Source organism: Sphaerodactylus townsendi, linkage group LG13, assembly GCF_021028975.2.
Source record: "Sphaerodactylus townsendi isolate TG3544 linkage group LG13, MPM_Stown_v2.3, whole genome shotgun sequence".
Classification (NCBI taxonomy): Eukaryota; Metazoa; Chordata; class Lepidosauria; order Squamata; family Sphaerodactylidae; genus Sphaerodactylus; species Sphaerodactylus townsendi.
The window spans coordinates 9,898,626-9,911,588 of NC_059437.1; the positions used below are offsets into that span (position 1 = coordinate 9,898,626).

Genomic DNA, 12,963 nt, shown 5'->3' on the forward strand with positions numbered 1-12,963 from the left:
GTTAGGGGAAGCAGTGTAGGTAACCCTGTTAAGCGCTGTTAAACCCCACTGATTTTCATGCGAAGAACTAAAGCGCGATCCTTTACGTGGGAGTTAGCTCAGTTGCTGGCAATGGGGCTTGCTTCTGAGTAAACCCTCCTAGGGTCATGATTCACATGTTGGAAGTGTTGTATGGTTGCTTCAAAGCAAAGCCACCAACTACCACCAAGCTTACTCCCAAGTAACGCACGCCTCCGAGCCAACTGTTTTTTCTAAACTAAAACCTCAGTATTCAGGTAAAATTGCCGCGTTGGCACTTTGCGATAAATAATTGGGTTTTGGGTTGCAGTTTGGGCACTCGGTCTCGAAAAGGTTCACCATCACTGCCATAGTTTGAAAACCCCTGGTATAAAGCAACCTCATTTGTATTTAGTGCGCCGTCGTGTTGGATTTTAATTGCGAGAGGCAGCTCTGGGAGCCCATTCTGGCTGGAAAAATGGGGCTGCAGTTTAACTAATGAACTAAAATCCCATTGGGGACGTGTCCGAGATCCTTCTCTTTGTGAGGAGAGCACGGTGGAGACTTGCACTGCTTTGTAGTACCTCTTTGCTGACCTTTGTCCAGATAGGACTGGAATGGCTGGGGGGGAATTAAGCAAGCAGCCGGGCAGCATAGTTTTGAAATCATGTGTCAGGTCTCCCCAGCTGCTTCCTAGTTCCCCTGGGCTGCTTTTTGAAAGCCTCTTTCGAAACCTAAACTTTTTCTGGCCCCAGGTCCTTACAGCCGCACCCTCTCCCCAAGATAGTGGGATGTCTCTGAAATTCCAGCGGTTTGGCCTCATCGAAGGCTGTTGAGTAACCTTAAACCACCAAGGCATGCATGTGTGTTATATAAAGACAACCTTTACATTGCACTTTTGTGTTCTTAACTTTGGATCAGGTTTGAGGGTTTAAATGTTTGCAGTGGGCATCTGGGATTGCATTTCCTGATGTTTCGGTGTGGGCTGCCAGGGCTGTAGGATAGGTGGACAAGGGGCATGAACACTGATAGAAACCCTCCCTGAATTGCTGGTTAGGGGAAAAGATCAGACTGTACGACCAGGAATACCAGTCTCTCCTGAGTGCTGCACAAAGCTCCTGTTCCCCTCTATACTTTGGGATCACACCCCCGAAATCTAGCCCTGCTGTATATTTAGAACAGCTTGTTAATTATAGTGCAGATGGGTCATGACTAGAGCAAGGGGCAACTCATTCCCCTCTGTCTATCTTCAAGGTCGTTTCCTTAACATCCCACAAAGTGAGCGTTGTTGTCGGTACTGTCCCAACGCTATGGACTCAATCCCTCATATCCTGCTTTACTGTTCAAGGTATAATGATATTAGAACCGATCTGGGAGCTTTACTACCTCTAGAATTTATGTTTCTCTCAGACAAACTAAAAATGTCTAAGCTATTGAACAGCCCTAATGTAGAAATTTCTGAAGCAGTTGCTACATTTTTTAATCCATGTTCTACATGATATATAACAATGATCCTGTTTTTGTACTTGGAATGTATGGTACTTCTGGTTTATGCCTAATAAAGGTTTTTGGATTGGATTGGGAAAAAGTTCAGGTATGGCTAACCCAGATTCACATCTCAGCAGCTAAGCAGAACCAACCCTGGCTAGTACTTGGATGGGAGGCCACCAAGGACGTCCAGGAAGAAGAGTGTGGATTTATACCCCCTTTTCCCTCCTGTAAGGATATTCAAAGGGGCTGACAAACTCCTTTCCTTCCCCCAGAACAGACACGCGAGGCAGGTGGGACTGAGGGAGTTCTGAACAACCTGTGACTAGCTCAGGCTGACCAGACGTCCCGCTTTTGGCGGGACAGTCCCGCCTTCAAACAATTTGTCCCGCATCCCGCGGGTTATTTAAATTGTCCCGATTTTTTGGGAGGCTGCCTTTTTTGCCTTCTGGGCGGGAAACTGCCTTCTGTGACAGGGCGGGAAACGGCAAGCCCCAGAAGGCAGTGCTCTCCCTGTGACTCGCGGCGCATGTAATGCCTTGCGAGCCTACCCTGTCCCGGTTTACAAAGGTGACCATCTGGCCACCTTAGACTAGCTCAAAGTCACCCAGCAGGAATGTAGGAGGGTGGAAACAAGTCCACCAGATTAGAATCCGCTGCTCATGTAGTGCAGTGGGGAATCAAACCCAGTCCTCCAGATTAGAGTCCACCTGTTCTTGTCCACTACAACACTTTGGCTCTCAGCTGGCAATGACAAACCTCCTTTGAAGTCTCTTGTCTAAGAAAACCCCACAGGGTCACCATAAGTCACCTGTGAGTTTACAGCACTTTCCACCACATAAGATGGAATCTGATTATGTTTTCTTTCTTTCAGACCAATAGCAAGCATATGGGATTTCCGTTGAATGGCTTATGGGGAGGGAGTTAACCCTGACATCATATTTCTGACCTGAATCTCCCTTTCTCCATGGCTGATTTTTTATAACTTTGTACGTGTCCAGAGCTTCAGTTGCCGAGCTCCAAAGTCATGAATGGCCTGGCATTGAGCATTCATTCACCAATAAAACCTTGAAAGAGGAGGTTTTATTTTGGCCAGATTCAGGTTGGCATTAAGGTCCTTATTAGAGAATTCCTTTGTGCTTCAAAAATGGCCAGATCTGCTGCGCAGTTGCCGGGGCTGCTGGTAAATATGTGCCCTTTCGAAACAAAAAGTTTTCAGTTTCTGTTTATTCAGGGCACTCTGGCTAGCCTCTTGGCCCACTTAATGCACCCTTTGTTTTAGCCTCTGAAACACCACAGTTGTCCTCAGCTGGGCCCTTTGCAGCCCTGCTCTTCTGACTTAGAATAGCAGGAACGTTCTGGGTGTTCTTTGGAATGCCAGCCCAGGCAAAACATGCCGCCGGGACCTCAGACTGGCTCTGCTCCCTGCGGAGAAATTAATTTGCCTTGGCAGCAGTCCGGCATTCCTTGTTATGGCCCGATTTCTGCTGAAACAGAGACCTTTTTGGAGTGTTAGCAACAGTAGTTCCATCCTCTTTGAATGAACAAACGCCGTGGGTGGCTTTGAGGATACCTTTTGCAATTGATCGATGCACCAGAAATTAAGTATAGTCTTTCCCCCCCCTTTCATTAATCCCCCCCAAATATATAACTTAATTTGCTAACATAAAAAAAGTTGACATTTAAATTTTCAGTCTTTACAATCAACAATCAAACGTTCAATTACATTTTGGAATTTTTTTCCTAAAGTAGCATTTGTTTTTTTTTTTGTAGATTTAATGACTACAATTGTACCAGTTCCAATGAGTCAAAATTTAAATCTCCAAGTATCTTATATATATTTTCACTACCTTATGATTTATTTATTTCAATGATTTATAAATGGATTCCATGTTTGTTTCCTTCTCTAGAAGGGTAGGAAGGGCGTAGGATTTGCTAATACCCCCATCACAATTTGAGCCCCCCTCTCATTGTGGCTTGAACCTTGTGGGGGGGGGGGGGAAGACAGATGTGCATTCTAAAATGTGGTGGAAATGGCTGAACTTGCATTCATTGCTCAGAAGAAACATTTCAGCGTGTAGAACATAGGTGTCAAATTCGCGGCCCTCCAGATGTTATGGACTACAGTTCCCATCATCCCCTGCCAGCATCATGCTGGCAGGGGATGATGGGAACTGTAGTCCATAACACCTGGAGGGCTGCGAATTTCACACCTGTGGTGTAGAATCAGGCAGGTAACATTCTTCCAATTACACATCAGAATGTATGCGGAACTGCACTGTTCTTCGAGCTATAATCATTTCAAAATACCCCTATTTATTTTTCAAATGCAGCTGTTTTTTGGAAGGGAACAGCGCAGGGGTGATGTGAGGTGTTGCTTTTGTTTTTGACTTCTGTCCCCTGCTATTTTCCTGCTGAAAAACACCACCCCCAATCTGCTTTTAACCATCTTTTTTCCCAAGGGAGGGAGGACATACAGGCACCTGTACGTTTTTCTCAGCTAAGGAAAATATTGGCAGAAGGTGCCACTTCCTGTGATCAAAACAGCAGGCAGAATGAAGGGTTAAAGAGCCCCTTCCCCAATTCTGGTTTCCTCCCAAGCAGCACCGTTGCATTTGGAAGAGAAAAGGGAGCCTCTTCAAATTCCCCCATAAATGCCGCAGCCTCAATCGTCCGTATCGGCGAGATCCGCAGAGCCCCAAAGAGCATCATCCCACTGTGTGCCAAGACCTCAGAATCATCTTGCTTGTCTGCAGCTCCGGCTTCCTCTTTCGGCATCTCCTGCTCACTTGGCTGCCATATTTGGAGCTTTGTGTGACAGTCTGCTGACCTCACATCTGTTTGGGGGAGGATTTGGGTGTTTTTGACTTGCCCATATAAGGGAAAGCTGCTTGAGGCCAGTTATCTGGCCTGCATCGGAGAACTGTTTTTCTCACGATAGACGTCAGCCTCCTCCTAGCTGCTCTCCTGGAGAACTGAGCATATTTGAGGAGGGCAGATGTTCTGTCTGAATCCGATCACAACCTGTGTCCTTGTGAAGGATTCCTCCAGACCAGCCGCTGAGATGGGAGATAGGAAGCTAGACAGTAACAAAACTAACCTTTCCGATGAAGTTTTATTTATGTTTCACAGGGTGGACGGTGTATAATGGCTCAGTACAATTAACAAAACGGGACATTCAGTAATCACCTCAAATGTCCTTTTATTTGGTGAAGGTAGAGAAGGATAACCCCACTGCTAAAGAAGGATGGGTTGATGACCAATTATCACAGTTTTTCCTTTCTTCTGAATGAAGAATCCATTGCCTCTTCTCTTTTAGTAATTCAGCATTAAATAATTTTTTAAAGTTAATAATTAGGATATGTTTAGAAGGGAAATTAAAATGTGTAGATGTATATATACACACACATTTATACACACACACCCCATGTATGTATGTGTGTATCTGTATCTAACAATACCCTGATTCCCCTAATATAAGACATCCCCGAAAAATAAGACATAGTAGAAGTTTTGCTGAAGTGCGAAATATAAGGCATCCCCCGAAAGTAAGACATAGCAAAGTTTTTGTTTGGAAGCATGCCCGATGAACAGAACACAGAAAAATAAGACATCCCCTGAAAATAAGACATAGCGCATCTTTGGGAGCAAAAATTAATATAAGACACTGTCTTATATTTGGGGAAACACGGTATATAATTGACTAAGGGTTTGAATGAAATGATGACAAACCCTTAGCCAATTACCATGCAGGACGCACAGGGAGCCAAGCCCTGTGCATCCTGCACTCCCATTGGCCGTTGCCAGGCTGCGGAGCAGCTGCTCCTCAGTCGGGCAAAGCCTTTCCCACCTTCCCTTCCCTTCCCTTCCCCCCCCCCACCCCCAGAACCCCCCAGCTGGGCCTTCTGCGGCCTGGTGACACCTTTCCCCCCACCCTCCCAGAAATGCTGTTCCCATCCCCTGCCTTCCCTTCCTCGTTCCCAGCAATGCCAGGCCTCCAAAAGGTCTGGAGTTCCCCCTCCACCTTCCCCCCAACCCTCCGCAGCAACACCGTCCCCCCACCTTCTGCCCTGTCCTTCCCAGCAATGCCAGGCCTCCAAAAGGCCCAACATCTCTCCCCCCCCCCCACCCAACAGCCCGTTACCAGGATGGAGACACAGTCTCTCAATAATGTGGGGGAAATTAGCTCAGAGCAGACTGCGTATTAATAATGCAAGAGGCTGGGTAGAGAACCATTAATACCAATATATACAAAGATCAGCTCTTGGAAGAAAATCCACAAAGAGGAATATAGTGCAAATTCGATAATCTTTATTGCAGGAATAAGAGGTTCACAAGCACTTGATTCAGTGTAATAAACACACACATAGAGTTCGTAAGATATAAATAGGTTGGAAAATAGGTTTGGAATAGAAAGGGGTATGGGATGTGTGTGTGTGTGGGGAGGGTGGGGGTGGGGGTGGGTAATACAGCCTGATGGCGACTTGAAGGAGATCCGGGGTTCAGAACCAAATGGCCAGCATCTGGTTCCGGGGGACAATGCGTTGGGCACAGTGACAAAGACGGAAAGGTGTCAGTGGCACTGGGCGATTGGCTCTTTGGAGGGTAGGATATTTATAGGATGAAGAACCACCTGGGGTGTGTGTGTGTGTCAGGATGGCCTTTGGGAGGTGCTGGGATAACCTCTGGGGTATGTCCGGGTAGATTGTTTGAGAAACAATAGAGTGCATTGTAAGGTGGTCAGGAGAAGTTAGTTACAGAAGGGAGTATCTGGATTAAGATAATCAGGGGAGGCAATGCCGTCAGAGGCCTTCTTGTGGCTGGAAATGAGTATCCATTCAGCAGGGCTACTGTATCGTGTTGAGGACACATTCTTCCTTGGCGGTGGAGCAGAAAACGTGCTGCTGTGGCAAGCAAGCTGAAAGCATGAGAACAGAAAGAAAAAAATTCGTAGAAGTTCCTTGTAGGTAGACTTGGCAATTGCCAGAGAATGGCCTCCCCGTCTCTCTTTAGGCTGGTGTGCGGGCAGGGATATCTGTGAATAAGCACTCCCCCTGCTTAAGGGAGTATGTCAAGGGAGTATGGTGCCCTCCTATGTGCCGAGACTTCCAAAGGCCGGCATTTCCCTCCGCCTACCCCAAAGTGGCCCTCAACTCTCCCCCCCCCATTCCTACCACCCACGCCAGCTCTGTGGAGCTGCTGTTCTTCATAGAGCCCTCACCCCACCCCACCCATCCAAGTTCCACCTTCCCCCACCCCTACCCAACCAGTTGTGGTTGGCCAGGTAACATCTGTTACATTTTTGGTAAAGACAGGCAACCCATGTTGGATAATCTTGTGGGGTAGAGCTGTGTGAGATTTGTACTTAAACAGGAAATACCCGGAGAAATTCTGAAATCCATGCCTCATGCAAATAAAATTTAAATCATGCAATGTAGTAATATGAGCTTTGAAACTGGGTCTTCCCAAACAATCTTTCTTCTGTCCTGGGCTCACTTTGGAGGTCTTTGGCAAAGCATACTCAGTGTAATAGAGGATTTTATTGGCCTACATGTATAATTTTATCTGATTTAAAGTGTAAGGATTGCACCAAGTTGATACGTGACACATGAGATCATTATTATTCTTTCTCTGTTTCTCCAAGTCATGCGGGAGCTGGGTGGGGGGGAAGAATGTTGAAGTCCCCCCTTCTCTTGGCTGGCAGCCGTACACATCTGGATTCTTGGATTCCAGGGCTCTGGCTAGTTTCTTTCTCAACATAGGACTTTTGACTTATTCTGTCGTGAACAGGGAAATATTTAGATAATAAGAGGTCTTCTGCCATTCCAGAGTATTAATGCATTTGCTGATTGAGTAAAGTAGAGTTAGGGAGTGCTGTTATTTTTCACTGATTTGGGAGGGACAACTGTACTTTGGTATCCTACCAACGTTAAGTACCTTATATACTTGCATATAAGTCTACTTTTTCAGCACTTTTTTTGTGCTGAAAAAGCCCCCCTCGACTTATACGCAAGTGAGGGTCCCACTTAATTCTTGTGTGGCATTCCCCCCGCTCCCATCTTCGCTCTCTCCTGCCTTTTCATTGCCTCCCCTCTTTCAGTTGCTTTCTCTGCCTCTGCTTTGCTCTCCTCTGCCTTCTTCTCTGCCTTCCCTCTTTCAGCCGCTTTCTCTGCCTCTGCCTTCTTCTCGGTGGCAGCCGGCCCCTGGCTCTCGGTGGGTGACAGCCAGTCGACCTGGGTGAGCTGGACAAACTGCGGGATGGAGAGGTCGGTGGCAGAGACTGTTAGAAGAGTCAGCAGAGACTTTGGGATTGGTGAGATGGGGGGTCAGTGGCAGAGACCCCCAAATAGCGCCCGACCATATCTATTTTTATTTTTGAAATTTACCAGTAGCTGCTGCATTTCCCACCCTAGACTTATACTTGAGTCAATATGTTTTCCGAGTTTTTTGTGGTAAAATTAGGTGCCTCGACTTATGTTCAGGCCGACTTATACACGAGTATATACGGTAAGCCTTCCCATATCTGATTTGTCTTTTCTTTTCTCCCCTGCCTTTCCTTGTTCTAGATTAAAAAGCAGCAGCAGGATGTGATCGGCTTCTTGGAAGTCAACAAGATTGAGTTTGAGGAGAAAGATATCGCAGCCAACGAAGAGAACCGAAAATGGATGCGGGAGAACGTCCCTGAAGATAGCCGGCCGGCTAGCGGGAATCCGTTGCCCCCTCGACTCTTTAATGACAGCCGGTACCTTGGGGTGAGAGCCAGGCATCCCTTTTGTCCCTTTTGGGCCTAAATTCCTGGGAAAGCTGTTCTGTGTGAATCTTGTTGATATGCATAGGGCAGTGGTGGCGAACCTTTGGCACTCCAGATGTTATGGACTACAATTCCCATCAGCCCCTGCCAGTATGGTCAATTGGCCATGCTGGCAGGGGCTGATAAGTGTAGTCCATATCTAATTAAAGAACCACTCCTATAGGCTTGCTCAAGGGGAAACACCGTCCTGTGTACTGGCTCCATTCATCTCAATGGGTGAATCCAACTATTCTCCAAGGAGCTTTCCTCCAATAGAAGAGCACTAAAGTTGGAGGAAGGCTTCAAACTTCACTCAGTTGAAACATTGGACAAGGGTAGGATTGGTCCCCAATCAGAGAATTGTGCCTTTCAAGATACTGTTATCTGTTTATGATAAATCTATCCTACAAGCTTAGTACTACACAGGGTTGCTAGATGTTTGGCTGCTGTTGTGGAAATAAGGGAACACTCAAAGTGAATGTATAAACCTTTTTCCAAGTAGGCACCTTTGCATCACCTGCTCATACAGAATCTCTTAGTAGCTGTTAATGACCACTTGGGTGAATGAACAATGAAATAAGGCACAGGCCATAAGATACTTATGACCCCAGCTGTCAAGGGCATTGTCAAAGGCGCTAAAACCCAGGGGCGTATCTTCCAGAGGGACATGGAGATTAATTAACCCCCAGCCACCGCCCATCGGGACCGCATTACCCCATATGCCCCTTCTAGGCCTCTGCGTTCAGCAAAGGCCAATTTGCTGCTAGTCCCCGGGCCCTCCATGATGCGGCTGGCCTCCACTCGGGCCAGGGCTTTTACGGCCCTGGCCCCTGCCTGGTGGAACACCCTTCCTCCAGCTGTCCGGGCCCTGCGGGATCTTGGTGAGTTCCGCAGGGCCTGTAAGACAGAGCTGTTCCACCGGGCCTTTGGAGTGTCCGGCCGCTGAGAAGTCCCCCCTCCCCCCCTCTCCCCCCCTCTACTCTAGTCTCCTGTGCTGGGGTCCCTTTACCACCTATGGGACCCCTTTCCCCCCCCCTTTTGGGAAGGTTTTTTAATAAGGATTTCGTTGCTGACGCTGTTTTTATATGCTGACTGCTGTGCTTATTTTAAATGGATTTTAATTGTATGTTGCTTCATTTGTTGTTCACCGCCCAGAGCCCTTCGGGGGTGAGGCGGTATAAAAAACTCAAAAAAAATAAAAATAAATTAGAGCACAAAACTGCCCCCACTTCCCTCCCGTGGAGAGGTGCCCCTGCCACACCAGGCACCCCTCAGCCCGGTCCCACCAGACCTGGCCCCAGTAGGCTTCCCAGGACGACTGCCGCCCTCCTTCACTGGCTAAAGTAAATGGGATGTGGGGTGGGGTGGGGAGGGGAGGGGCATTCAGGGGCAGTTGCGCAGGTGTTGCCCCGGGCGCCATTTTCTTCCGGTTCGCCTCTCTAAGCCCAACATAGTTTGGTTAACACTGTTTGTTGGCCCCTGTGAACAGTTATCTCCCACCCCACGCTGATGCTTTATAAATGCCTGCACCTTGCCCTGGATATTCCTATCTAACGTTTTGTGCTCTCCGTCTGTCTCAAAGGATTATGAAGCCTTCTTTGAAGCCCGAGAAAATAATGCCGTTTACGCTTTTTTAGGCCTGACGGCTCCCCCTGGTTCTAAGGTATGCGGCGTCGTCATTTTGTATTTCATTTCAGTGGTTTTTAGTCAGATCTTTGCAGTTGTTTGCTGGTAGTCAGGGGGCATTTGAATTTTGCTTAACAGACTTGGGGTACTGTAAATAAGGTGGGATAGCTGGATAGTTCAAAAGGCAGAATCCCTCAGGTTTTGCAAAGATCAGAATAAACGTTCATTTTGTTTCAGGAAAAGAAAAACGTAGAATGTATCGGAGGCTGGAGGGGATTAAAAATGCATTTTAAAAACTTGAAAGTACTTTTTGAAAAAGATGTTGTCTTTTGCAAAGAAATCTATGCTCCCCTTTTGAAGAGAAGCGCATGCTGTCTTTTGTGATAAATGTTGCCCTAGGTTAGTTTGATAGAACTGTCTAGGCCGGTTAAGCATTAAGTTGCTATGGCAAACCAGAAAACTGGGGGAAAAATACCCTATTCCTTGATTTTGATAGGATCAGACAAGACTTGGCTGCCAGTCAGGCATTCCCCTAAAACAAACACGTTCGCTTTTCTGATTTGCCGAGTCGCTGGATTCCCCACCCAAGCAGATAATTGTGTCTCCAGAAGTCACTGGGCGTTCAGAGTGGAAGTTAATCAGCAAAAATCAGGAATGTTCAGGATCCCCAAAAGTTGAACGTGAATCTTGAAACAGTGGTGAATTTTTTGAATATGTCCGTGATGGACAGGAGTCTGTCCTCCAGAGGTGGGATCCAGCAGGTTCTCACAGGTTCCCGAGAGTAGGTTACTAATTATTTGTGTGCGCCGAGAGGGGGTTACTAATTGGTGATTTTGCCACGTGATTTTTGCCTTAGTTACGCCCCTCCTCTCAGCAGTAGCGCGCAGAGCTTGAAGCAGTCTAGCAGGAGGTGCACTGGCGTGCGTGGCAGCCTGCGCCTGCATGCATTTGTTTCCCGCCCAAGGACCTGGATAGCTTTAAAAGGGGCTTGGACAGATTTATGGAGGAGAAGTCGATCTATGGCTACCAATCTTGATCCTCTTTGATCTGAGATTGCAAATGCCTTAACAGTCCAGGTGCTCGGGAGCAACAGCCACAGAAGGCCATTGCTTTCACATCCTGCATGTGAGCTTCCAATGGCACCTGGTGGGCCACTGCGAGTTTGGGAGGCTGCCGCACTGCCTTCTGGGGCGCAAGGCAGTGTGGCAGCCTCCCACGCGCGTGGCCGCAGGAGCGCACGGCCTTCTATTTAGACCTTGCAAACGGCAAGCCCCAGAAGGCCGTGCGCTCCTGCGGCTGCGCGCGCCTCCCCCCTGTCCCGGATCACAAAGGTGACCATCTGGTCACCTTAATCTAGTATTCAGCCAAACGTTCTGCTTGTGCGCAGTATCTCCAAGAATCTATTAGTAATAGAGATTGCTATAGAAGTTGTGCTCAGAGGCGTGGGGGGGGGGGGATGGTGCCTCGGGGCAACACCTGCTCTGGGCGCCCCCCCCCCACTTTAGCTGGTGGGAACCAGCCATGGACCGCCCCTCAGCCTGGCCCTGTCAGGTTGCTCCTTCAGCCGGCAGAGCCACACTGAGGGGCGCCTGGCAGGGCCAGGCTGAGGGGTGCCTGGCGGTGGCCTAAAGTACTCCTTCTGCTGGAGGCTCCGCCGGCTGAAGGAGCAGGCTGGCGGGGCTGGAGGGAGGGGGAGGGGGTGGAGACCAGCTGGTGTGGGGCCCGGGGACATGTGACCCCACCATGGTTGTGCCTTTGTGGTTTTGTCCCCTGGTTGTGCCTTTGTGGTTTCGTCATTCGATTGGATTTTGCCCCAGTTTTCCCTTTGCAGCAGCACATGCTCAAGCAGTCAACAGTTTGCTATGTTTTTATTCATGATGCGGATGTTGTTGTTCTTGTCGATGTCGTTTCAGGAAGCGGAATCCCTCGCCAAGCAAGAAGCGTGATTTCCCTCCTCTCTGCCCATTCCTGCCTCAAGCCTTAAATATTCTGCAAAGGGAAACGTCCACAGCTTTTTCTACAATGGCAAAATTGCCGGGCTTCAAGGAAAACAGAAAAGGTTTTGTTGTTTTTCCTCAAACGCCGATTGCTACGCATAGCATAAAACAGAGCCAAGACAAAAATCACAAATGTGAGCTGAAGTCAGTGGTCCGAAAAGAAATCTTTTTGATTTTTCCAGCTGGTACAGCACATATTTTTGGCAGCCAGATTGTTTTTGTAAACTTACCAAAACACTGTGTTTCGCTATTAATAATTCAGATTTATACTTACAGATACAGCTGTTTAAAGGGGAGGAGGAGCGAAAATGTCCATAAAGAAACCCCTGTGCCTGAAATGCCTCGAGGAGAATTGAAAAAAATGTTATAATGTTGATGCCTTTTAAATTGTGACTTTGCTAAAAAAAATTGAACATAGTAATGATCATAATTGCTTGCTGAAATTAGGGTATTTCCATTTTTGTTCATTGTAATGTTGTAGTTCATGGCATAGGCTTCAAAAGATGAATTGTTACAAGATTTTCACTGAATTGACCAATGTGGGGAATTTCCCAGGGAGCAAGATCCGGCTTGACTTACCTGTCTTTTAGAGGACCCAAATGCACCAATTTGTGCCAAGGTTTTACTGCTGGCTTGGTGGAACTGGCATCAGTGACTAGACAGTGAAATAACACCCCCATCCCAAACCACCGACGATCCTTATTTCTACTTTTCCTGAGACTTCTCAGGAAACAATGTGCAGGACTTCTGTTCCGCTGTACAAACATGTCTCTATTTAGACCTCGACAAGCAGGAAGCAATCTAGTCTAGTCATTCCAAGTAATCAAAATTGTAAAATTGGGTTGCTGTTCTAGGAAGAGAGAGGTCAAGAATAGGGGCCATGTGTTGAAAATCCTCCCAATGGGTTCTGTCGATCCACACCAGTGCTTTTAGCGTTTGATACATCATCCTATAAAATATTGTGAGGCCGACTTCAGTTTCTGCAAATTTGTTTCAATACATTGAGGCTTCTCATTTAAAAAGTCGTATCAAAGGCTGTTGTCCTCTTGAAATAATGTATTGATA

The 12,963-nt window shown here is 47.3% G+C and overlaps 1 protein-coding gene across 1 annotated transcript in view; it reads left to right on the forward strand.

Annotated features, from left to right (window-relative positions):
- The window catches only part of SH3BGRL (SH3 domain binding glutamate rich protein like), a 45,379-nt gene extending 32,510 nt beyond the window's left edge, over positions 1–12,869 (forward strand). The window contains exons 2-4 of the mRNA XM_048514498.1: positions 8,052–8,237; positions 9,858–9,938; positions 11,815–12,869. Coding sequence (XP_048370455.1) covers positions 8,052–8,237; positions 9,858–9,938; positions 11,815–11,847 — 300 coding nt within the window. The 3' untranslated portion in view covers positions 11,848–12,869. The remainder of the gene's footprint in view (positions 1–8,051; positions 8,238–9,857; positions 9,939–11,814) is intronic.
- The last annotated feature ends 94 nt before the right edge of the window (positions 12,870–12,963 follow it).